This window comes from Mus musculus, chromosome 10 (genome assembly GCF_000001635.26).
Source record: "Mus musculus strain C57BL/6J chromosome 10, GRCm38.p6 C57BL/6J".
In the NCBI taxonomy this organism is placed as follows: Eukaryota; Metazoa; Chordata; class Mammalia; order Rodentia; family Muridae; genus Mus; species Mus musculus.
In genome coordinates, this window is record NC_000076.6 from 41,929,790 (window position 1) to 41,956,969 (window position 27,180).

The window sequence follows — 27,180 nt, forward strand, 5'->3', positions numbered from 1 at the left end:
AAAGAAGGAAAAGGAAGAAGAAAGAAGTAGAAAGTGGAAGAAAAGGTGGGAGGGAAAGAGAAAGAAAAGGGGGAGAGATAGAGAGGAGAGAAAAAGGAAGGAGGGAGTGAGGAAAAGAGAGAGAAGAAAGAAAATGAGAGAGAGAGGCGCAAAGATGAGATGGATTGGGGGGTCAAGGCACCTTGCTGCCAGGCTTGATGACCTGCGTTCGATCCCTTGAACCCACATAGTAGGCAGGGAGAAACTACTCCCAAAGTTAGCTTCTGACCTCTACACGTGTGTCATGTGACCTCTACATGGCATGCCTATGCCTGTACACACCCACACACACTCACTAAATTACGAAAATTTTGAGAAGAACAAAGATTAAGGAAGGAAGGGATGGGGAAGAGGGTGCAGAGAGCAGCAGAATCATCTCACAAATGAACTTGAGGTCAACCTTGAAATGCTGGGAGACACTGACTATGCGCACTCCTGCATGAGACACTGGCTGTGAGCACTCCTGTGTGAGACACTGACTTTGCACACTCCTGTGTGAGACACTGACTGTGCGCACTCCTTCGAGGACACTGGCTGTGCGCACTCCTGCATGGACACTGGCTGTGCGTACTCCTGTGTGGACAGGGCTATGTGCACTCATGTGTAAGACACTGGCTGTGTGTACTCCTGTGTGGACAGGGCTATGTGCACTCCCGAGTGGACACTGACTGTGCACACTCCCGAGTGGACATTGTCTGTGCGCACTCCCGAGTGGACACTGGCTATGTGCACTCCTGCATGGACACTGGCTGTGCACACTCCCGAGTGGACACTGGCTGTGCACACTCCTGCATGGACACTGGCTGTGCGCACTCCTATACAGACAGGGATGGGGCAGTCTTTCAAAGGTCTCTGTACCCTGATCTCATGGAGCTTAGTGTCAAGGAGTGAGATGGTGTCAAATGCCCGGCCATTTGTACCCCCCAAAGATGCTGAAGCCCTCGGGCCTTAACTCTCTAGTAAGCACAGGACTTCGCTGAGACACTGCACGGATCCTTCAAGCAACTCCCAGCGCAGAAAGGCCCTCCCCCCCCCCCCAGGCTCTCAAAGAAAGGAGCTGAGGAGACAGACCTCCAACACCCAGGCCAGGGGCAAGAGGAAAGCAGGATTCTCAAGAACTCAGTTCCTTGATAGAAAATTCTGCCTTCTATTTTCCAAGGCAGTAACTGTGAGCAGAATTGCTGCAAACTTTGATATGCCTTCTGACTGATGTTGTACAAGCTCTCTCTCTGTAATGATCAATATTAACCGTAGCAGTAGCTTAAGCAACCAACACATGGACCTTCAGATGTGCTGGCAGGGGTCCAAAGTGTTCTAGGCAGGCCCCTCTCTGCTCTGATAACCAACCATGACCAAAAGCAACTTGGGAAAGAAAGGGTTCCTTTGGCTTCCACTTCCACTTCACGGTCTATCGGTGAGGGGAGTCAGGGCAGGACCTGGAGGCAGGGACTGAAGCAGAGGCCATGGAGGAGGGCTGCTTACTGACTTGCTCTCAGGCTAATGTTCGGCCACTTTTCTTATACCTCCCAGGAACAGCAGCCCAAGAGTGGTCCCACCCACAGTGTGCTGGGCCATCCCACACCAATCATCAACTAAGAAAAAAGCAGCCCAGGCTTGCCCACAGCCCAGTCTGAGGGAGGCAGTGCCTCAGATGAGGTTCTCTCTTGCTAGTTGACCCTAGCTTGTGTCAAGTTGCCAAAAATAAAACCAGAACTAACCTGCCCACAGGCTTAATAGACACACATGAACCAAGTCACTGAACATGAAAACTTCCATTGTTGCCATCTGAACAAAGCTTTTCCTGCTCTCATCCTAGACGGCAAGTTCCTACTCCGTTTCGCATCCCGTGTTAGTGTTCCCTGGAGGGGCTCTCCCAACCCTAAGGGGAAACATTAAAGAGACAGCAAAGACATCGTAAGTGATCTAAAATGCTGTCAGGGGCATCTAACAAACAGCTCGTTGGTCTTGCTCGGTCACTGTCAGGACCAAGCCATTCACTCCCCTCTCGGGCCCAGGTGCCTCCTCTACCTCTCACTATTCAGCTTCCAGGAACGTTTATCCCAGAGCCTGTGACTTCATCTGGGCAGACCAAGGGCTGCTTTTTCTAACCCACCCCCCAAGTCCTTAACACATCTAAATATCTTTGGTTCTAACGTCTATGTGGGTCATGGCGTGACGAAGAAGATTCAGTTTGAAGTGGCTTCAGGAAAGGAAGAGTTAATACTGTCACAATGCCTCTCTCCCTGCTGGATGGAAAAGGGAGGGGGTGGTTCCTGGCAGTAGCAGTGCCAACTGAAGGATGGCATGCGAGATCAACAAACGGGGACGACAGATTGCGCCGTTTGCAGCACCCAGCTCCCACCACCTGCTCCCCTCACTGTTTCTGTCCTTTGACTGTGGCGTCTTTTCTTCCCACCTCTTGAAAATATGTTTTCCAGGGAGCCAGGAGCACAAAATAGGCCAAAACAGAAGCAGTCTCGTGGAAGGCTGTTCCTGCACCTGCGCTTGCGTGGCTCAGCCACAGTCCTGAGACTGGAAGCTAGGGAAGGGTCTCTGTGAGACCATAGCCTCATTTTAAGTGGCCTGCGCTCTCATTCCTGCCCTGAAGAGTCTCCCCCCACCACCAAACCAGAGCTGCACAGAGGTTATCTACTGCTGCCCTGACCAACCCACCTGAAGTATACAAAGTAGTTCTTAGCTAACAAGACAAATCCCATAAACCCTTATAGAGAATATCACAAGAAAGTCAGGTGTAATGCCACTCGCCTTTCATCCCAGCACTTGGGAGACAGAGGCAGGAGGATCTCAGAGTTCGGGGCCAGTCTGCTCTACATAGTGAGTTCCAGGACAGCCAAAGCTACAAGTGAAACCTTATCTCGAAAAACAACAACAAAAAAAAAAACAAAAACAAAAAACCCAACAAAATACATCGCGAATGACAAATGACCAGGTTCACAGACCCGCAATCTCACCATAGAAGCAGTTCCTTCAACACATGGCTCTCCGTCTCTTACTCTTCCCCAGTCCCTGAGAACAGCACTCCACTCTCACAATATTTTTTTAAACCAACACATCGGTGCACACTCACACAATGACATGGTTTTGAAATAACAAAATGAAAAGGGATCTGGAGAGGCTTTCAACGTCCCTGAGAAGGCAGAGTAACCAGTTCATACGGACTTCCTAGTTTTGCTGAAAATGGAATGATCAGCAGCTATAGCCAACCAGAACACAGACCAGCAGCACACTCCCGTAAGAAGCCGACCTTCCTCTAGGAAGCCAGCCATGTCCTCCTCCTGGCAGCATGGTACGCCCTAACAGACATGCACTTTGCTAAGACATCATGGGCCCCACAAGTTGTAAATAAATGGCTTTAACTATGGAAGGACACAGAAGAGGACACTGTTATACAGAATGGTCTGTGACCAGCTCCAGGGCATTAGCAACAGCAGGAGCTACTATGGGAGCTACCTTCTTCCATCTGAGGGATATTGGCCTAAAGCCAACAAGAGATTGCCACCCCCACCCTGACGTACGGAAACTGAGGCTTCTGGAGACTGAAGGACACGGTGAGGGGCACTCAGGGCCTGTCTGAGCATGCTAATGCACTTCAATACCTCATTCCCAACTACCCTCAACCTCCAATGTCCCACAGACTTGAGGCATTTTTCAGGGGGCGGGGGTTTAAGACAGGGTCTCTCCACATAGCCCTGTATGGCTGCAAACTCACAGAGATCTGCCTGTTTCTGCCTTCTGAGTACTGGGATTAAAGGCCTGCACCGGGCATCTTTGACCCTTCACCAACCTCTCAAACTGGTTGCCTCACTTCTCTTGTGAAAGGCGCCCCTGGTGGCCGGTCTGTGCACTGCAGGAGGAGACTTGGAATCTCTTCATCTCAGGAGCAGAGCAATCTCCTCTGCTCAAAAGCATCCACTGCCTGTCCCCTCACCCTAAGGAGCATCCAACTCAGCCATCTGCCCCGTGTGACTGATAGTGCTTTACCACCCACAGGCAGCCAGAGTGGACACATGATTCTCACACGGCACCCTAAAATAGTCCCCGTGCATGATGCTGACCACAGGCAAAGGACTGATGTCAAGCTGTCACAGAAGGAATAAACTATGTTCCACAGACTCCTCATACTTAGGAGACAACTCCTATCCAGCCTAGGAAAACATTTTAGAAGGACCTTTAAGAATTAAGTTAAAGGGGGTTGAAAATTTAACACTCCCCATGCCCTTAACCAGAAAATTAATCAAGACACCCTGTTTTAAACTGGCTAAAACTGCCTGCATCTTAGAGTTGAGTTAGGATTTCCAGTTTGCTTTATCCGACTTTCCACCCTTAAATAAAACCTAAACATTTGAGTTTACAGGTGGCTAAAGAATAAAAGTCACCAAAGGCAGGCTGCAGACTTCTGAGAAAATACTGATTTACCTATCCTATCAGCACTGGCGGCGGGTTGACGGTTAGCCTGAGAGAATACATATTCATTCATTCATATATATATATATATATATATATATATATATATATAATCAGACCAATCTGAGAGACCACAGACTCAAAACTGCAGACCTAAGCAGACCATTCTGAAGGCAGAGATGACCACCTACCCACCCATCCAACTGCCAACCCAGCCACCCTATCAGCAATTATTCACTGAGTACCCACACTCCACACCTCTGAATGTGGCTCCCCCTCAAAAACACCAGGGCAACAGTTAGACTTTTACTGCGATGGGTTCTTTTTTAAGGCACAGACATAAAGGCATTTGGGCTCTGAGCTGAGTGGGGGAAGAGCCCGTTCCACAAGGACAAAAACAGTGGGAGCTGGAAAGAATGAGCAAGCTTCGGCCCACTGAGCCTGCCCGGTCAGGGGTGCAGAACGAGGGCAAGGCTGAACAAGGAGCTCACTCAGCCAAATGCTCTCACTTGCTCGCCTGCCTGCTCGCTCGCCCAGCACCGCTGGGAATGTGCCTGCAGAGAGGCTGGGAAGGCAGCCAAAGGGCACACTCCTGCCAGGGAGGAGGCAGAGAGCCAGTGGAAGCAAGTTGCCACACAAAGACACCAGGGGAAAGGGGTGGAGGGCTCTTCCTAACCAATCCAGCACAGTTGCTAAGAGGATGTGAGGAAGGGAGGGTGGGTTATCTCTGCGCGGCTAAATGCCTGGCCCAAGTTAGAAACATGGGGAGGGTGGGACGCTCTGCTTGCCGCCCCATCTCCAGCCATTCCAGGTCTCTCTCTTCCTGCAACAGGATGTCGGAGCTGTCCAAATCAGAGCTCATGCTGCATGCCTGGCTGGAGGGGTGGCTCACCCTCCAGGTCTGAGTGGAACTATGCAGAACAAGAGGCTGACTTTAAAAATACAGCACAAGAAGGGCCAGTCTGGTGATGCCGGACCCTGCTTGCCAAGCTTTGCCTGTCATCCCGCCGCATTTAGTAGCTCTGTTTAGAAAAGGAGAAAGAAAGAAATCTGCCCTGTCCAAAAGTGGGAGAGCTGGAGAGGCGGAGGAGGATCCGTGGTGACGGGGCGGCTAATGTAGATAAGGATTGTTCTTTGTGAACTTCGTGTGACCTTTGTAAAAGGCTGCCCCTTACATAAGTCTTATTTCAGGCATTTTCTACCAGAGTTCTTGCCCAGTAGATATTTACAGAAGAGATGGGGAAAATCCCTTTATGTTCTTCCAAAATTCAAACCCACACATACTGTGATGGGCTTCTAAATGTAGTAGTGCTGACATCAGAGGCACCTCAGAAGCTAGCCCTGCCTCAGCACCACAGCTTGCTCCTTCTCCCTTATTAAGCCCATCTGTTTGCACATTTGGTTTGTACCAAATGCAATTTACACCATAAAGCAGACAATATGTGCCTAGTGCTTAAATGAGATCTACCATTTAATTGGATCTTGATAGGAATTCTTACCTAAACTGGAAAGTGTGGCTTTGAATGGAGTTGATGGCAACTGTTTTCTGTCTCAGTTTTGTGCCCATTGAGACCTGAGCTACAGATTGTCTTAGCACTTGTACATAAGTTGAGAACTCGCTTGTTGCCCCTGTGGAAGTCTATTCTGAAAACTTCTGTAGAGCCCCACCCCCACCCCTGCCCACACCCCCAGAGAAATACCACATACAAACTCAGCTCACTTCACCCAGGGCTGGGAGTAAGATTTGTTGTCAACAGAAATAACACACCACTCTCAAACATGTCTGCTGCAAACTTACGAAGTTCAGATGTGGCTAAACACACATTTACACACATCTGTGCTCTTTCAAAGGGAAAATCTACAGGAACATTGGACCGTTTTAATGACATTTAATGTGCTTGTCTCATGCAACAAATCAAGAGCTGGGGGCTTGGCTAGCTAACTGTGGTCCATGAGATTTCCCCCCGGGCAGGTCCTTCTGAAGGTCCCAAGGGCCCCACCTCATTCCTCCCTCATGGGCTACTCTGATTGGTGCTGCATGCCTGCCAAGGATGGCAGCTGGTCCCAGGACAACTTGTTTTGACAAAAGTCTGGCAGAGAACATTGGGAGAAGAGTCTAACACAACGTAACATAACATCTTGTTTTCCCTGAGAAATTGTCTCTGTAGCTAGGGAGAGCTCAGTGGGAGAGCACATGTTTAATGTGACACCAACCCCCCTTCCACCTCCACGGGCACACACTTACACACACACACACACACACACACAGAGAGAGAGAGAGAGAGAGAGAGAGACAGAGAGACAGAGAGACAGAGACAGAGAGACAGAGAGACAGAAAGACAGAGACACAGAGACAGAGACACAGAGAGAGACAGAGACACAAACACAGACACAGAGATAGAGACAGAGACAGAGAGCAAACAGGTCAAAAATTGTCAGCTGCCCAAGCAAAAGCAAGGAGGCAGCCCAACATTCACTGGAGAAGCTCATAGCTGGTCTTGGCTGGTCTTGTCAGTTGTTCCCTTCTTTAACATGCTTACCCTACGTCATGGTGACCTGAGTTAGCACTTGAGACCCCTGGAGGTTCATCTCAAAGTCACTTCATACACACTGAAGGACGCGTCTTAGGGAACCACCTCATTTGTGTTACAGGTTCTCCCAGCTGCAGCTCAGCACAAGCTCGGGCAGGAGTTTCTTAGAGACGGACTCTCGGGTCCCACCCCAGACCTCAGCCAGAACCAGCCAGGGTGAGGCCCAGCAACCTGCATCCCCAAAGCTTCCCGAGAGATTCATTCCAGTGTGGAGCCTGGGATTAAACTGAGAAACCTCTGTTGTCCTTTTTATTGTATGGCTTTACAAAAACACACAAATTCGTATTCCTCCTGGGTCATCCTCACAGCAAGATGTGTAGAGATTAAAAGTGAAGGCCACCCACCCCCTTGTTCATTTTCAGCACACTCAGAAAAGCCTGCTCTAAATGCTCAGTCACACTTAACAGCTGTAAGGGCAGCGATAGGTCAGATGCTTGCTTTGGGTACTCGATCATGTAATTTCTCTCCTTTTTCCCCTTTAACAAAAACAACAGCAGATGGGGAAGAGATATTTCACATCTCCCATCAGCAGTGAGTCCGGTACAGGATTTCCCCCTCAGTGTGCTGTGGAAGTAACTGGCCACAGCTTCCTGTGTAGCACTCTGCCCCCTGATAACATCACTTTGTGTGTGCGTGTGTGGAGGGGGGGCAGGGTATAGGTGACATTTGTCAGTATGAAGCTTTTTTTTTGTTTTGTTTTGTTTGGGGGGGGGTCTCATGTAGCCCAGGCTAGCATCTAACTCATGATCCCCCTGCCTCAGCTTCCTCAGAGCTAGGACTAGAGGTATATGTTTCAATTTTAGAATCTACAGTCTTGAAAATCACAACAGGCTCACACTAGTAAGCCCAGCACGAATAGTATTGGTCAGTGCCAGCCTGGTGGGTTCCATGATAGCCTAGGTTTCATAGCAAGACCACGTGACCAACAGAGAAAGAAAGAGTGGGGGGAAAGGGAAGGAGGGAGGGAGAAAGAGAGAGAGAGAGGGAGAGGGAGAGAAGGACAGAGGGAGGGAGGGAAAAAGAGAGAAAGAAAGAGAAAAAGAGATGATAGATTGATTTAAAACACACACACAATTATAAATGGCAGTGTGATGTCACGTTAACACGGCTCTTGTCAATGAGCCAAGTTGTCCCCAGTGTGAAGGGTGACACGTCTCCATGTTGGTGTTGCTGAGAGAACACAGTGGGCACTCAGGGCAGCCCTCTCTCAGAGGATTAGAAAATGTGTGTGTGTCACGGAGAATACACTCCAGGTGCCAGTTAGAGGCAGACATGTAGACAGGGCACCCCAAACCAGACACAGACAAGAAGGGTCTGACACTAGGAACTGAACCCAGAACCTTTCACTGTGCCGATCTCTGAGTTACTCCCCCAGACCCAGGCTGGTGGTCCACTCCTTATTTTATTCAATACTAGTTTTTAAATTATCTTTATTTTATGTGTATGGGTGTTTTGGCTGCATGCATATCTGTGCACCACTTGTGTGTCCGGTGCCGGCAGAGGCTGGAAGAGGGCATCAACCCTGGGACTGGAGTTACAGACGTTCGTGAGCTGCCATGGGAGTGCTGGAGACAGAGCCAGGGTCTCTGCAGGAGCAGTCAGTGCTCTGAATCGCTGAGCCAGCTCTCCAGCTCCTCAACATGATTTTTTATATGCATAATAGTTTCAAATTTTTCTGGGTCAATAAATGTTAAGTGATAAGTGGTTTACATACATGGACACAAAGACAGCACACAAAGGACCATCTTGTAGGTAAGGAAGACAGTTCAGAATTTAGAGAAACCCTTTCCCAGTTAATGCGTTCACAAATTTGGAGTAGGCCAGATTAACTGTCTTCTCTTTTGTTTTGTTTTTCAAGACAGGGTTTAGACACAGTTTCTCTGTGTAGCCCTGCGTGTTCTGGAACTCTAGACCAGGCTGGCTTCAGACTCAGAGATCCACCTGCCTCTGTCTCCTTGAGAAAAGACACAAGCTACCAGACGTGGCCTGGCTCACATGAATTCCTAAATGTTCCTAGCATGATAACTAATTTTAAAAAGGCTACACCATATAAAAGGAGTATTTGTACCGTTAACTGTCTCACATAGAGGTAAAATTTTCGGCAGTCCGATTAATCAGTCATCTGAATAATTACTGTGAATGCACACACACACAACTGTTGGCTTTCTCGGCTTCAAAGGGCAGGGCAAACAGCAGGGTTTAAAGGATTTTTAGCAAAAAGTACAGTAAATTTCAAAATGATGTATGCTAGCTAGTTTTATGTCATCTTGACACAAGCTAGAGTCATCTGAGAGAACTCCAATGGAGAAAATGCCTCCATAAGACCCAGCTGTAAAGCATTTTCTTAACTAGTGATTGATGGGGGAAGACCCCGCCCACTGTGGGTGGGGCCATCCCTGGGCTGCTAATCCAGAAGCCCAGAAGAAGGCAGGCTGAGCAAGGCATGGGAAGCAAGCCATCGCCAGCACTCCTCCGTGGCCTCCATGAGAGTCCTTGCCCACACAGCTTCTGGTGAGGAACTTTTCTACAGAACTGGGAGTGAAATCAACCCTTCCTCCCCTACCCCAAGCTGCTTTTGGTCATGGTGTTTCAGCACAGCATAGAGATCCTGACTAAGACACGGGCATGTGAGGTTGTGATTTTTCTCGAAACTTACTGGCTATGAGCTCAAGAAGCTTTTAAGTTTTATGAATCAACCAGAAAAAGCAATGTTTACACATGTATGTAATCACCATGAGACGGAAATACTGTATAAAAATGATAATACGTCAGGGTGCAATGCAGGGTTCTCCCACTGCTCTTACTGCATTTTATTTATGGTGCTGGGGACTGAGCCCAGGCCTTTCTCACAGCAGGCGAGGGCGCCACAGCTTGGTCCTCTCCATCCCAGGCCTCTTCTAAACACTTTATTGAGATAGGGTCTCACTAAGTTGCATGTGCCCTACAGTACAGGCAGGTCCTAAAACTTGTAGTCCTCCTGCTCAGCCTCCTACAACAGCCTACAGTCCAGGCCAGAGCCATCAGACCCAGCTTTCTAGCCCGGGTTTGTGGTACTTACTGCCACACTGGGTTTCAGGGCAGAACTCATCAGTACTCAACTTTGCACTTTTACTCCTTCTATTGTTCACAGCGTTTTGACACAGCACACGTAACAAGGACGATGACCTGTGTAAAATTTCATCTTCTGAACCATACTGTACTTGATGTTGAAAGAAAATAAAACTTGAGACCTGTGATTCATATAATTTATGTCAAATAGCCCAAAGAGTTGTTTGTGAGCTTTGAAACCTGGGGCTGAGAACATAGCAGAACAAGCCAGGACATGCCTGGGCAGGCCCATCATTAAGACATTCCTGAGGCTGCTTGGCCATAAAGATAAAGAGAATGACATGTCTGGACTGGCCCGGCGCCTCCCTATCTCCCCGTCCTTCTGACCTAAGTTAAATGTTATCTGCATGTACAGTCTGCTGATGTTCAAATGGACCAATCATGTGAAACCGCGCCAATTCCTCCCCCAGCCCCAGCCCCTTTCTATAAAAACCCCTAGCTTCCAAGCCTCATGGTCGAATCCACTGTCTCCTGCTTGAGATATGTTTCGACCTGGAGCTCCGCCATTAAACTTCCTCATGTATTTACATCAAGATGGTCTGTTTGTTTGTGATTCTTGGGTGCCCGCTGAATCGGGAGTTGAGTGGGGGTTTCCCCACTAGGTCCTTTCAGTATCTACTGAGAAAGAAATCTCTCACTCAGTTATCTGGTCTTTCATTTAAGTTTGTGATATAGGTGTTCCATCACAATGAAGGTCAAAACTGTGTCCCTGAACCATAGTGTTAATTAGAATCTAGAATCATCTGGGGGTCCTTGGAAAGAAAGAAGGGTCTTCTATCCAAATCCGAATGGTCTCTGCTGAGCTTCTGAGTCAGACAAGATTAGGCATATCAGGATGTGTCGAGATGGTACGGCCATAGTTGAAATACGAAATCTGGGTTTCTAGTACTTTCTGAGGTTGACTGGGTAGTCTTTGGAAACACACTCCTCTTCCTGGCTCTTGGGTGGGACGGGGTGGGGGATGGGACTTAGAAACAAACAAAACTTCCCTGAGCAAAGGCACTTCAGACTGCTCCCTATGGCTAAGCACTCGCCGTTAGGTATGTACATTAAGAAACTACAAAGCTTTCAAATCTATTTCTGCCAAGCTAATCTTGCAGAAACAGTTCATAGAGCTGGACCACAAATAGTCACGGGCAGTGGTAATTCTCCTTAAACTGCCATGGGCTGAGTTCTACTTTGAAGATCAGCTCTAAACCTCCAAATCCAGGTAAAACTCAGAGGTACAAACTTTTAAACCACCGCAAAGCATATAAGGATAGGGCGTAGAATCTCTAGAAACTGGCTTTTATATTGGGGGCGGGGTGGGAATTTGGACCTGTGCTGATCTGAAGTGATTTTAAATCTCTCCTTTCTGTTCTGCTGGCTTCATGGCAGCCCACCAGTATGAAAAGAGAGGAGGAGACTTACTAGTATGTCCTCCAAACCAGGAAGAGAACAGCAAATATTTAAGGAAGGCACTTGAATATTAGGAAGAAAAGATCTTATAACAAACAGTTCACAGACTCCAAACTCATTCTTTCCATATCAAAAGCCTCCCTCCCGTGTGAGCATCACCCCACATCATGGCCTGTGCCCCGGAGTGGGGGCAGGGGAAGCTCACTGCAGTGGGGAAGACAGCTGCATAAATGACAGCATTGGGACGACCATCAAGAGACTGTCCAGGACTTACGGGAGCTTTGGTTAATGACTTGAGGAAGTATTTGAGATGCTTAATCACTTCCTGGTAGTTTGACCAACTCCCTATTCTTCTCAAATGTTTTGGCTTTGAGGAAAGAATAAATTAGCTATTTTTCTTACTTGGGAATAAAAATGATAACTCAAAAGCACAACACTGCAATAGTTAAATAAAAGACATAATAAGGGGTACTTGGAAAAACTTAAACTTCATTTTTACATTTATTTTATTTTGTTTTATTATATATATATATATTAGTAGGCTCACACATACATCACTATAAATGTGCCTAATGTCTGAAGAGGTCAGATGAGGCATTGGATCTCCTGGGCCTGGAGTTACAGATGGCTGTGAGCCACCACATGGGTGCTGGGAATCAAACCTGGGTCCTCTGCAAAAACAAGTACTCTTAACTACTGACTGAGCCATTGATCCAGCCCCACAGGTGCTTTTTGAAAAGTTTAAAAACGTAAGATAAAATCGACAATTTAAAATTTATTTCTCTCAGTGGAGTATGGCAGGGGCTCGCCTGTCATCTCAGCACTTAAGAGGTGGAGGCAGAAGAATCAGGAGTTCAAGGTCACCCTGGCAGCCTCTCAAGCTGAAGGCGGGCCTGAGCTTTGTGTCTCAAACCCTGCCCCAACCGCACACTATTTATCTCACTAATGAGGAAGCCAATGTGATAATAAAGTTCTTTCTAGGGGCAATCAAAGAGCTGAGCATTTATAAGCATTTAAAAGGACATTAGTGCCAGACAGGATAGTACACACTTCTAGTCCCAGCACTCAGGAGTTGAAATAAGAGAACCAGGAATTCAGAGCCACCCTTGGCTACATAGTAAATTCAAGGCCAGCCTGGGTTATACAAGATCCTATCTCAAAAATAAAAATAAAAAAATAAAAACAAGAAAATCAGAATAAGATTTGGGGGTCAGATGCTGTAGTAGTTTGGATGAGTTTTAATACTTGGCCCCCAGTTGGAAGAACTGTTTGGGAAGGATTAGGAGGTGTGGCATTGTTGGAGAAGGTGTGGCATTATACCCTCAAGCTGCCATGATGGGCTCTCTAACTCCCTGAAATGTGAGCCCAAATTAAATGCATTCTTTTAGAAGCTGCCTTTTAAAAAGTAACTGAAATACACCAGGAGCAGTTTACAAGGTAATGGAACCATAACTCTTGAAGAGATCCCATCTAGACATCTACATGCTAATGTGCAACTTCACAATGTCTAGGCTTCGATCAGATAGTCAGCAGCCTATTAAAACACTGGCCACTCTCCTAATGCCTGAGGGTACCGTGGAGCAATGCTTTCTCCATCTTGTATCTTATCGGTGAGCTTTAAGTACTTTTCCATTTCCTGAGGTAAGAACAGTTCACTCACAGATAACACGCAAGCAGGGAAGCACAGCACACCGTGGATTTTCACTTTTAACTCTGGGGATGTCAGTTCTCTGGCTTGAGGAAGGGGATGAAGAGAAAGCCATGGGATACTCGGGGGGGGGGGGGGAGGGTGGAGAGCAATAGGTCTGCAGCTTTAATGTCATCTTCACAGGGAAGGGCTCAGAGCTCTGTTAGTGGGGGCATGAGCAGTGTCATTTCTGGGGTCCGGCTATGTCACACTTCAGCTGTTTGCTCCACATAGGTACAATGTGTTTCCTGTTGTCACCTGGCACATAGGTACAACAGTGTTTCCTGTTGTCACCTGGACTTCTTGCTGAATGGAGTTCAGGGTCATGTCATTGTTCCTCCTGAATTCAGACTGTTTTCAACATGTCTGCCTTTCTACAGGAAACCACAGTTCTATTGAGGACCTTCTCATAAGCCCTTCTTTGTCCTTCCTGGAGCTGTACAGCAAAAACCAGGGCCTGGTTCTGAACAGCATGGACCAGGCTCAGGAAGGCATTACCTAAATCTCTGCCCCTGTCCCCATCTCTATGTTCTCTAGTGTGTGGGGAAGGCTGTAGCTTTGTGTACCCCAAAGTGTACACGAGGTGGCACATGGTCTACTAGGTGGTGATGCTGATCTACTGGAGAGCATTGCTTCCTTTCTGCTTTACTCGGTGTGAGAGCTCCTGGGAGCCCTGGTCAGTCAGTTCACAGCCAGTGCTGCAGCTATCCTTGGAGTGGCCAGACATTTTACAAACAATATCTTTCTCCAAGTCAGGCTTGTATGTTTGCTTATAGTATCATTCAGTTTCCTGCAGCTCCAGCTTGGCTCTTGGGCTTGTGGGTCTTTCATGGAGGCCCTTAGCTCCATCCTGAAGCACCATCCTGAAGACCATCTCCAGGAGACTGCCCAAGGCTGACTTCAGCAGTGATGGAAGGCCTTTATGCCCTCTCTGATATCTCATCTCTGTGCTTGGCTGGTGTGGTGGTTTGAATATGCTTGGCCCTACATGGTCCTGAGTGGCACTGTTAGGAGGCCTTGTTGGAGAAAGTGTGTCACTGTGAGGGTGGGCTTTGAGACCCTTATCCTAGCTGCCTGAAAAACAGTCTTCTCCAATAGACCTTCAGATGAAGATGTAGAACGCTCAGCTCTGCCTGTACCATGCCTGCCTAGATGCTGCCATGCTCCCACTTTGATGACAATGGACTGAATCTCTGAACCTATAAGCCAGCCCCAATTAAATGTTGTCCTTATAAGAGCTGCCTTGGTCATGGCGTCTGTTCAGAGCAGTAAAACCCTAACCTATCCTAGCCGGCCTAGTAAACAACATCAACAACGGACCCCATCCACACGACTGGTCTTTGTGGCCATTTTGATATTCACAGCGCTCTACTCTGAATCAAAGAGCCTGCTATTTTATAGTTTGTTTTGCTTTTGAGTTTGAGACAGGATTTCACAAAGTCCAGCCTAGTCTCAGACTCCTGATTCTCCTGCAAGTACTGAGACAAGAGGAGTGTGCTAGACTGACAAGTTTATTTAATATTTCATTATTAAAGCTACTTTTACTCAGTGTGACTATGAGAGTCCTCGGCTAACTTCAAGCACACGATCACAAGAGGGCGGGTGGGATTATTAAAGGCAGAGGCAGAGACTAAGAGGAAACCTACAGAAGACGCAGGTGGTTAAGATGCCATCCTGGGGTGGGATGCAGGCCTCCTTGGGCACAGCGGACACTTAGAATAATGGCAGGTCACTGAGGACAGGCTAGGTGCTTTCAAACATCTAAGATGCAAAGGACATGGGCAATACATTTGAATATGATTTTCACCACAGTAATTAAGGAATACATTCAGCATTTCTTTGATGGTTCTGTTTGCAAGATGATCTTCTTGGGAAGTCAAATGATCTTAACAGGAGTGCGACACTATACAGTGAGCCGAGAGAGGCATGTGGCTTCTGACAACAGCTCTGTCGTACAGGTGACAGCCACTGCAAAGCCTCGCAAAAAGCCTGCCCGACTTTACGTCAGCTAAATGTTAGGACATCTTGTCCTTTAAATCAAAGTAAGCGCACAGGCCAGGGTGACATCGCAAGTCTCTAGCACAGGCAAAATAGACACCAGGGCCATCAGGTAGGCCACAAACAGAGACAACTCAGTGTTCAGTGTCCTTTACCTTTAGTTGAGATGCTTTTATGTGTGTGGTGTGTATGTGTGTGTGTGTGTGGATGTGTGGATGGTGTGTGTTTGTAGTGTGTATGTTTGTTTGTGTGTGTGGTATGCATGTGGTATGTGTGACTGTATTTGTGATGTGTGTGTATCTGTGTGTGTGTAAGTGTGATGTGTATTTGTGTCATGTATGAGTGTGTATGGTGTGTGCATATGTATGTGTTTGTGCTATGTGTGAGTATGTGTATATGGTATATGTGCTTTGTGTGTTGTTTTGTGTATGTGTGTGTGTGACCGTGCTCGTGGTGTTTATGCATGTTTACACGTGTGTGCAGATGTACTTGACTAGAGTAACATCCACCATCTTCCCCAGTCACTCTCCAACTGATACTGAGACAGGCTCTCTCACTTGAACGCAGAGGTCACTAATCCAGTCTCCGTAACCAGATTTACCCTAGGCATTCCTCATCTGTGCCTGCCAGGTACCACTCCAGGGGGCTACCATGCTCACTGGCTTTGTGTAGGTGCTAGAGTCAGATCCAGGTCTGGAGCTTATATAACAAGCACTCTCTCTTTGGAGCCATCTCCCCAGGCCCTTTCTGTTTAAAAAGAAACTCCTGGGGCTTAGGAGCTAGATAAAATGCTTTCTGTGCAAGAATGAGGACCTGAGTTCATGTTCCCAGCACCCCATAAACAGCTGCATGAGGTGACGCACTAGTCAGTCATCCCAGCACAGGGTGGCTGGGGTGGTGCCCTGCTGGCAACCAGCCTGGCCAATCAGTGAGCTTCAGGCTGGTTGCCAATCAGTGAGCTCCAGGTTCTTCAAAAGCCCCGCCTCAGAACGTGAGATGGACAGCAAGAAAGAACACCACTCTGACCTCCTCCTCCACAGGCACATGCAGGGGGCACATGTCTCCCTCCCCCAAAACACAGCCCTCCCCAAGGCAGATGAAGAAAATATCCAAGAAAGCAAGGTTTATCCTCGGGTTAATTCACTGTCCAAAGATTATGGTTAGATTACAAAGATAAAGTTTAGTTTACAAAACCTAAATTAGGCGATGCTTGACGGACAAGTGAAGAGCCCATGGTGAACACCTGAAAGCAGATTAAGCAAGTCCATGTGCTGTCTGACCTGAGAAAGTCTCCAAGTTTAAAGGATAGGGAGTGTAGAAAACACAAAGCACCCACGTGAAGGCCTCTGTGGCCTAGGTACTCAGGGGAAGACTCATGCAGTGCTGTGCATGGTGATACACATGCAGTGCTGTGCATGGAGATACACATGCAGTGCTGTGCATGGTGATACACACTTGGGGAGCTGAGGCAGGTGCACCTCAAGGACAGGTCACCTGGGTTATATATGGAGTTCTAGGCCAGCCTGGGCTACACAGCAAGGTTCTGTGTGCCTCTGCCATTGGTTTCCTGTCTCCTTAGATTTCACCCTATCGCTCTCATTGTAGGTCCGTTTTTAACATAAGTTACCAGGACTTTTAGCAAGGTCTTACCTTGCTAAGGTAAGGGAATGACAGAAATTTCTCCACCACTAAAAGAACAATAATACATGGCTAAAATAACGTAAGCAGACAAATGTAGACATTTTCAGCAGAAGTACTGGCCTAGAAAAATTAGATTCAGTTCCATTTAAACTGCCAAACTTGATCTGACTTCAATCCCTGGGTCCTATGTGGTAGAAAGAGAGATCCAACTGATACAGTTGTCCTCTCATCTCCACACATATGCCAATGTGTGTCTGTATATGTGTGTGTGTGTGTATGCATATATATATACACACACATATATATACACACACATATATATGTATGTATATATATATACAAATATATATATATAATTTTACTATATAAACAACATATTACACATTTCTTTCTGATCCATTAAAGCTACGTCATTTCATAAATACTTTATCCTGAGGGTGGGAGGGGTGGCTCAGTAGTTAAGGGCACTTGCTGCTTTTGCAGAGGACCCAGGTTCAGTTCCCAGGACCCCAAATCAGGCAGATCACAACTGTCTGTAACTCCAGTTCCAGGGGATCCAATACCTTTGGGGTCCCTGCCTGTATGTGATACACAGAAAGATACTCAGGCACATATATATTATACAGAGAGATAAATAGATAGGTATATACATATATAAATATATAGATGATAGTAGAGAGATAATTCTTCAAATACTTTAACTTGAAATCCCATAGTCTAAAATACATGATCAAAGAATTAGTGAATTTAAAGGCTAAAAGAATCTTCAAAGTATATCTCATGTAGATGATTTTTTTTGCTTGCATGTCAAATCCCCATGGTTCTTGTTAAAATGCAGATAGACAGGCCACACTATGCCCCTCTGACTCCATAAACCTGAGGTGAAGTTCAGTGGGGGTTTCTACTGAAGTTGCCAGTGTACCTCATGCCCACCCCAGGAAAACTCATGTAGGCAGCCTGTAAATCCCAGGAAGAACAGAACTCCTGCAGTGTACCCCTAAATCAGGAGCCTCCCCTAGGACCCTGTTTCCGCCTCTGATTATTCTCTTTTCAATCCTTGCAGGTGTTCACTGCCCCCTCTGGCCATTATACCAGGAATGGAAGGGAGCTTCTAGAAGGAACCAAAGCATTAAAAAGATAAACTCGCTCAACATCGGTGTCTACAAGCCCACCAGTGCACAGACACTGAGGACACCAAACAGAGGCATGCATGACTCACCTGGTTCTTCTGGTATTTGTTCAATAGACTCAGAAACAAGGCGTAACACCTGGAATAGCTGGCCAGGGCTGCACAGCAGTCGCGGTAAGAGGTTAGTTTGCTGTGGGAAATGCCAAGTGGGAGAATCAGAACAAATGCTACAATTTTTAAAATTTAAGTGCACCTAGTATCACTGTAAAATGCAGATCATGCAAATTCAGGAAAAGAAGTCCAGAAATCCAGAGAAACTGCAAAGAGGCTTGCTATCTGCTCTGGACTCTAAGGGGACAGAGCAAGGGCGGGCGTTTCTAAAGCCCCCTCCTTGGTAGTAAACACTTGGCTAGCAGGCTTGAGGCCCTGTGTTTGCTTCCCAGAAGGCAGAACCCTGAAGATGGCAGAGTGCTGTCCTCCTTTGCTTTCTGCTGCTGATAAAAGCTGTGACCTTATAGCGTACAGTCCATCTCAAAGGGAAGCCAAGGCAGAAACTAAAGCGAAGACCACAGAGGAACACTGCTCGCTAGCTTGTTTGGCTGTGGCGTGCTCAGTTTGTCATCTTATACAGCCCAGAACCAGCTGCCTAGCAATGGCACACATCCCTCCCCGCCCCGCAGTGGGCTGGGCCATCTACCATCAATCGCTCATCGAGAAAATGTCTCACAGACTTGTCTATAGGCAATCGTATGGAGGTAATCCCTCTATTAATGTTCCCTCTTTCCAGACGACTGACTCTAGATTTGTGTCAAGTTGACAAAAAAGCTAGATGGGATGTACAAAACGGAAACTCAGAAATTGCTGCAGTATTTGTTTGGATAACCACCCCATCAGAAGCAGGCATAAAAACTAACATCAGCCAAAATAGCCCTTAGAACAGGCAGTGTTGAAAGTGTTTCATGAGCAGCGAGCAAACCCCAAAGCTAATACTGAAAAGCTCATGACAAACAGGAACCTTTCATGAGTGACAGGTGGACAGGCACACGTGACTACTGTCCTGTTGAGAGTTTCACCATCTCTTCACAGCACTTGACACCCTCCAGACAGCCTTCTTTGGTCACCATGCAGCAGGCCATGGCTGGTGCCCAACTACAATGGCAGCACTTGGGGGTCTAAGAATTACAGGGCCGTTGAGCCTGGGAACTTGGAAACTAGCCTGTACAATCCAGGCAGGCGTGTGAGTTTGGAATTGACTCTTTCCTCAACCTTTAGATCCTCAGACTTGAACTCAGGTTGTTAGATTTGGTGACAAGTGGCTTTATCTACCAAGCCATCTCACAAGCCTGTTTTTTCTTTGAAACGGAGTTGCATGTAGCACAGGCTGGTCGCAGACTTCCTATGTAGCTGAGGATGACCTTGAACTCTTGATTTTCCTGCTTCCGCCTGGGATGAGCCACACTGCCAGCTTAAAAGATACGAATGTATTTCCCACATACTGTAAAACTTTTAAAAATATGAAACTTCCATTTCAAGTCACCTAGAAAATCTAGAGACACGTCTGAATACAAACAAATACTGCAAATTACAATTCATAGGATACAGTTAAAGTGGCATTTAGAGGAAAATGAATAGCCTTAACAAGATCAAAAAGAAGATGAATTTCTAACTAAAACAGGTAGAAGCAAAACATAGCATCTTCACAGACAGTAAAGAGGAGTTAGTCAGGAGAAGCAGGAAGAGTAAGATAGGAAACATGCATCAATTTTATTGATACATCTATTGATTCTTTGCTGAAACCTAATGACTGGGGGACTGGTGAGATGGCTCAGCAGTTGAGAGCACTGGCTGCTCTGGCAGAGGACCCAGGCTTAGTTGCCAGCACCCACATGGTGACTCAGCCTATGACTCCAGCTCCAGTCGATGAAGCAGCCTCTAACGGACCTCTGAGGGCACACGTATGCATGCATGCACATGGTACACATGTACACATACATACAAGCACTTATAAGTATTCATAAAAGAAAATATTTTTTTAAAAGACTGTCAAACCTTTGGCAAGATTGATCAAGGAAGTTTAAAAAGTTATTAAAAATCAAATCAAACATGAAAGGCAATCTTAACAACAAGAAGGGCCACATAACATGGGAAGAAAAAGTGTGAGCTCTGGAGTCAGAATGCCTGGCTTGACCCGCAGCTCTGCAGCCTACTGAGTGTGATGCTGGGAAAATGTCTGCATTTCCCCTGTGCCTCAGTTTCCCCCTATGTCAGATGAAGATGACAGTGAAGGCACCCATTTGGTTGGTACGTAGATGATTGCCCAGCCCACACTAAGTACAGTACAAGTATTTGCAAATAAGTAAAATAAATAAAACTGTATCATTGGAGACAAAACTGATTAAAATCAACATTGGTTGATTGAAGTACTAGAAATGGAACCTAGGGCCTCTCACAAGGTAGGCAAGCATTCTACTACAGAGTTACTGTCATGCCATATTGATTTATTTTTGGAAACAGGGTTTTACTATGTACTCCAAGCTGGACTCTTGATCTTTCTGCCTCAGCCCCCTGAAAGCTTGGTTGGAACCATGTAATGTTGTTTGAAAGCATTAGGGGGAAAGATGAAATCTCATAAGAATCAAATGGACTGAAGCTAAGCGGAGTGGGAACCCAGACAGTATACACAGCCACTAAACAAACGAATCAGCTAGCCATGGTGGCTGGTACCTGGAGCCTTGGCTACTCAGTAGGCAGCGGAAGGAGGGCCATCTGAGCTCAGCAGTCTGGGCTCTGCCTTGGCCATACAATGAGACTAACTCCAGGGTGGGGGTGGGAAGTGGGCATGGGGAGATAGAGGGAGAGAAGGGATTGTTAACTAATTAAATCTGTAGCCATTATCCACACACTTAGATTACATTTTCCCACTCATTTTATGATGACACTATATACTTGAAACTGAAAACACAAAAATAATATGGCAAAGAAAAAGGCAAGGTCAATGTAAGTAAGTCACTTACCGGTCAGAAAAATCGGAAATATATTAGTTAACTAAATCCAACAATTCATAATAGTTTACCACAAGAAATCCTAGCTCTCAGGAGGCCGAGGGAGAAACCTAGGTCTCTGTGAGTTAGAGGCCAGCATGATCTGGGCTTTGAGATCTTGTGTCCAAAGGGTAGGGAGGGCAGCCTATACTAATTATTTTCAGCTGGCAAAACCACGCGATAATCTTTAAAGTTAGAAGAAGATAGCTAGTGCTCACTCACCAGTTTTTCATTAAGAGTCCCAAGCAACGTAATAAAGATGGGAGCTAGTCATGATGGCTCAGACAACACTTGGGAGCCTGAGGCAGGATTGCCAGGAAGGAGTTCAAGGCCAGCCTGGACTATGGGAGTAAAACTATCTCAACATATTAAATTAAAACTAATTTAAATTCTTTGTGTGAAAAAAAAAAAAACCTAAGAACAACACGCCTTAGGAAAGGGTTTATTCCGGTTATGTTTCCGCATTACTGTCCCCTTCACTGAGGGAAGGAAGGGAAGTCAGGTCACACACTGAGAGAGGAAGCTGGGAGCAGGAACTGAGGCAGACTGAGAACCTTTAGCCTGTATTTATAGCTGGCTCTGCCTCTTTTCCTATAAGCCAGGCCCACCTATCCAAGAGAGTGGGTGGGGCCACCTCTTACTAATCAAGAAAATGCCCGCAGACATGCCCACAGGTCGATCTGAGGGAGGCGATTTACACCAAGGATACAAAAACTAAACATTTTAAAATGAGGTATTTTCTTAGTCTACCTACCTAAAGATTCTGGCGATGTTGGTACAGATGTCCTTGTCGTCTGCATGCTGTTCCATCACTGTGCAGAGATGGGGAAAGGCCCCCATGTTCAGGAGCTTGCTTCTCGTCAGTGGTGAATCGACTAAGTTTCTCAAGGTCGCGGTTGTCTAGGAGAACGTGTGTGCGTGTCATTTTCTTAAAGCTTAAAATAAGGCAGCAGGGCTAGGAGACCCCTCCCTGCCCTCCTCTCCACTGCAAGGAAGGGGGAAGGGTCTGTGCCCAGAAGAGAGACAAGAACAAAGAAGCCTAAATCAAATGGAAAGAGTGGAGGCTGCTGGGTGTAGTGACATATGCCTGCAATCCCAGAATAAGGAAGTCGAGAGGAAACAGTTAGGAGTTCAAGGCCAGCCTGAGCTACAAAGGGACTGTCTCAAATGAACCCACACAAAGTATGTAGATGGAATATTAACATTTTAGGTAAATAATTTACCAGACCCTCAGAGTTAGTGAAACCCTCATCGTTGACTGAGCTTGTCATAAACACAGTAACACACATGAGAACCTTCCCACTTTAATTTTTTCAAGTTTTATTATTTTATTAAGAGAGAAATCGTGTGTGCGTGGGGGGAGAGTACCCATATGCTATAGCAGTCATATGGAACTCACAGAACAACTTGTGGGAGTCAGATCTCTGTTTCCATCACGTGAACTCCAGAGCTCAGATCTGGCTACCCAGCTTGGTGGCAAGCGCTTTTACCCACTGAGCCATCTCACCAACCCCTAGATTCTTTGTTTGTTGTGACTATTGTTTTGAGACAGGATCCTGTCTAGCCCAGGCTGGCCTCAAGCTTGTTATGTAGCCGTGGCTGATCTTATCTTCTGCTCCTTCTGCCTTGACCTCCCCAGTCTGGGAGTACAGGCCTGGCCCCTGCTTCTGGCTTTGCCCACTTAAATTCTTCTAAGTAGCACTGAATAATGAGGAAGCCAGTAGCTGTGGGAAGCCGCCCCCACATTCGCCGTCACAAGATGGCGCTGACAGCTGTGTTCTAAGTGGTAAACAAATAATCTGCGCATGTGCCAAGGGTATTTCTCCACCCCATGTACTCTGCCTTCCCCGTGACTACAACTCGGCCATGGGCTGCAGCCAATCAGGGAGTGATACGTCCTAGGCGAAGGATAACTCTCCTTAAGAGGGAGGGGGTTTCGCTTTCGCTTTGGGCTTTGGGCTTGCTCTCTTGCTCCTAAAGATGTAAACAATAGAGCTCTTGCTCTGCGCTCTGGCGCTCTGGCTCCTAAAGATGTAAGCAATGGGGGGTTTGAGGCTTACACTCTTGCTCCTGAAGATGTAAGCAATAAAGTTTTGCCGCAGAAGATTCTGGTTTGCTGCGTCTTTCCTGGCCGGTCGCGAGAACGCGTGTAAGAAGTAGCTATGTAAGACTTTTAGTCTCATTTCATTCAAAGAGGGAGATACAACTTCTTACAAAGTTGTCATATTTTGTTAACAGTTTTTTCAAGAGAGCTTTCTTCTTAGAGCTTTGGTCTAAGGGTCAAGAAGAGAGCAACTTGGTAAGATTGTAACAGTGGCTTTGTTGTTTAGTAATTTTGTCTTGTTTGCTTGTGTTTTTTTTTGTTGTTTGTTTTTGAGGTAGGGTTTCTCTGTGTAGCCCTGGCTGTCCTGGAACTCACTCTGTAGACCAGGCTGGCCTCGAACTCACAGAGCTTGGCCTGCCTCTGCCTCCCCAGTGCTGGAAGTAAAGGCGTGCGCCACCACTGCCTCATTGTTGTCTAGTGATTTTCTTTTTCAGTGTGATCATTGCCCTTGGGGCTGGCACTCCCCCAGCCTGGCTTGGTTTCTCACCCTCCCACAGTACATTTTCCTCATGGTGGGGTGATACTGACTGGTTGTCTTATCATTGTGAGATATGAATCGAGGTGAGCTGAGGCGAGGCAGGGTGAGCTGTGGGGAGCGGAGGTGAGCTGAGGTGAGCTGAGGCGAGGCAGGGTGAGCTGAGGTGAGGTGAGCTGAGGGGAAGGGGGGTGAGCTGAGGGAAGCTGAGGTGAGGTGAGGGCAGCTGAGGGGAGATAAGATTAGATATGTGGATATCAGTATTATCCACTGCACAGGGTGGGCCTGGCCCCACCCCCACTGAAGAGTTTCACCCATGGGTGCAGAGGAGGAAGCGTGGGCCCGTGAGTTGAATCTCCCCATGAAGTATGATTAGGGCAGTCACTCACGCTGTGCCTTCCCCTTTATATTGTGGTCAGTGGGAAGCAAAGCAGGCTTCCTCTGGTTACTTCCTGGGTGCTGGGATGTATGGATTGTAAAGGTGTAGAGATGGTTTATGTGTGCTGTAGAGCTCTATGTAAGAGTCAAGCATTGTTGTGGGCACCACACACCTTTCAAAACAACCAATGCCAACCATACACACCTGAATCTCAGTGTTTGGAGGTGGAGATAGGAGGATCATGGCTAGCCTTCACTACAGAAAGAGTATGAGGCCTGCCTGGGCTAGAAGACCCTCTCTCAGAACACAACCAACCAAATAAACAACAGAAAAATTAATGAGATACCAGGTACCCTTGGTTAGTTTTTCCTTTGTATCAACGAAGTTAAATATAACTGATTAACATACAACTGATCATGTTGAAACCCAGAAAATTTGCAAACCTTTTAAATGAATGTGTTCAAAGCACTAGTGGTTGACTCCTAAGTTCTTCCTTGAAAGCTCTGACATCACACACATTGGCAGGGAAATAAACTACTTGCACATGATGCAAGGGAGCCTGGCTCTCATGAGCATCTACTAAGCTAAGGCCTGGGTCTCTGTGAGACTAATAGGCCATGCTGTAACCTTTTAATTCAGTTCCTCATGTTGTGGTGACCCCCAACCATAATCATTTTCATTGCTACTTCATAACTGTAATTTTGCTACTGTTATGAATGGTAACATTATCTATGTTTTCCAATGGCCTCAGGCAGCTCCTGCCAAAGAGTCCTTCAAGGGGCCAAGACCCTCAGGGTGAGAACCACTGATCTAAATGCTGGTTCACCCACTTCCCTCCCAAGAGACTGGAGAACCAGTGACAGACTGACTCCCTCTGTCCCCAGGGCAGGCGGAGCCCATGGGAGCCAGGAGCACGTACTCCAGCTGCCGTGGGAGGACAATGTCAGTCTCACCTTGCTCCCACACTAACCTCCGTCTAAAGGGGTCGCAATTTTCCCTGGAGCTATTTTTTCTTATTCAAACCCTAATTTATCCCTTCCCACTCTCTTATCCCTTCTCATTAGAAAAAGTTAAAAGTTTTATAATTCTTCTGCTCCAAACATATTACTTTTGTAAATGACCCAATCAGTGGCTGGGCATAATGGCTCACACCTGTAATCCCAGCACTCTGGAGGCTGAGGCAGGAGGACTGTGAGTTGGCATTAAGAAGGGTTACATAATAAGTTAGAGTTAGCCTGGGGTGAAATCCTGTCCTCCAGCCCCCAAAAGGCCCAAAGCAGGAGTGGAGGTGCAAACATTAGAACATTGTATGTCCAGAGGAGTAATACATGCTAGCCTGAGCATTTGCACGTGTGTCAATTGTGGCGCTGGCAGAAAGATGCATGAAGCTTATACCCATGTCAAAACTTCTGAGTAACATTCAACATGTGACATCCATAGCCTGGGTGCCCAGGCCCACAGAGTCCCCCTGTTTTCTGCTTTTTGTTACCTGAAGCCCTGGTGGCTGTGTCCATTTTTCCCAGGTTAAGACTCAATGGCATGATCTTGTGATCCGGTTATTCTTAATCACTCGAAAGTGTGCCTCCGGCGACAGAGCCCACGAGGGCTCTCAGTGGGCTCTGCCTGCCTGTCGACTCTGGGCCAGGAGCTTCAGGGAGGGCATGTCCTGGGTTTGACTTTTTGGCACTGAGCCCAAGTCAAGGCTGGTACAGACACACACAATAGAAAGCTCCACTCCTTCCACACTTCCTCTGGCTGCCATCGTTCCTTCCACAATGTCATCGTTTGCCAACCTCTACAGCTCTCCCCCACCCCCACCAGACACCATCTGCCATCTTTCTGTGTGGGGAGGTTTTCAATGGGGTGGCTTTCGATCCAACCACAATAAGGGGATTTCAAAACCTCCCCTCCCCTGATCACCCAAGACGAAGGGGGAGCATCCACACCCTACAGACTCTCACTCTCTCAGTCTATGCGTCCATATTACTTTCTGCGTCTCCCCCTCTCCCCAACCCTCCAGACAACAAGCTTGTCTTCTGGCCCATGTCTTTCTCTAGACTGCATCCTTCACTCAGCATGTCTTCCTCAACTACTCCTGCCACCTGTTGTTCACATGCAGGGCCCAGTTAGGTCCACTGCTTTTCATGGATGGCTTAGTGACTAGACAGAGCCTCTTCTCTGTGCCAGTAGCACCCTAGTTAGGTCTCTCCCTCTGCAACATATATACATATATATTTTACATACATGTATATTATATATATAGTATATATATACACATATACACTATTATATATATAATTATGTATCAACATATATGTCAACCACATATATACATATACACATACACATATATATGTGTGCATATATGTATGTGTATATATACATATATATGTGTGCAGATATGTATATGTGCATGTATATGTGCATGTATATGTATACACACATACATATGAGAGATGTTTGCCGCCTCCCTGCCTCTTCCTCTACTTCCCAGTTCTCCTTAGTTACTGTTACTTCTCTTAATCTCTCAAACCTAATAAATCCTTTCTTTAAAGACAGTGGAGGTCAGATGGTGCCTATTTAGCTTCTAAAGGGCTTGCCCGCGCCATCCATTCACAACTCCCAACTGCAGCATTTCACCAAGAAACAAAGTAAAAAAAAAACCCTTGAGCTGCAACTGTTCTATCTGCAGCAGGGGAGACAGAGTCAGGAAACAACCAATGGGAAGGCAGCGGGAGAGACAGAGTCAGAAAGCAACCAATGGAAAGATGACAAAAGAAGCTGTGCTGACAGCCCACAAGAGAATTGAACAGAGTTCAGTGTCCTCGCTTTTGCTACATGTTGAGTGGAACGAAGAGGACTGGCGTTTTGTTTTGTTTTTGTTTTTTTTTTTTCCATTTATCAAGGGAGAAAAGTCCATCTTGGTCATGGCTAGTTATCTGCTGAACAATGACCGAGCTCTGCTCTGGAGCATCATGCTCCCTTCTCCAATGAGCTGTCCTCTGTCAGATAAGATACCCTGAGAGCCTGGCAAAGCTGCATGTCCTTCATGAATTAGGTGAGTCTTGATGTCTTACCATGCAATCAATATCTAGAGGCCATTCTTAGTTTATTTTGCATTTTGGTGCTGGGGACTGAACTGAGGCCCTTAGTTGCTAGGCAAGC

General features: G+C 46.7%; 1 protein-coding gene and 1 pseudogene across 8 annotated transcripts in view; both read right to left on the bottom strand.

The window, feature by feature from the left end:
- Nucleotides 1–27,180, bottom strand: part of Armc2 (armadillo repeat containing 2) — a 109,920-nt gene that overhangs the window by 21,327 nt on the left and 61,413 nt on the right. For all 8 annotated transcript variants that reach the window (XR_003948649.1, NM_001034858.3, XM_030244989.1 and 5 more), the window contains 2 exons: nt 21,812–21,957; nt 18,107–18,206 (listed from right to left, as the gene is read on the bottom strand). Coding sequence is in view for 7 of the 8 variants with exons in the window: in NM_001034858.3 (NP_001030030.2) it covers nt 18,107–18,206; nt 21,812–21,957 (246 nt within the window). In the remaining variant the exon portion in view is untranslated. The remainder of the gene's footprint in view (nt 1–18,106; nt 18,207–21,811; nt 21,958–27,180) is intronic.
- On the bottom strand, nt 13,512–14,182 carry Gm17869 (predicted gene, 17869; annotated as a pseudogene).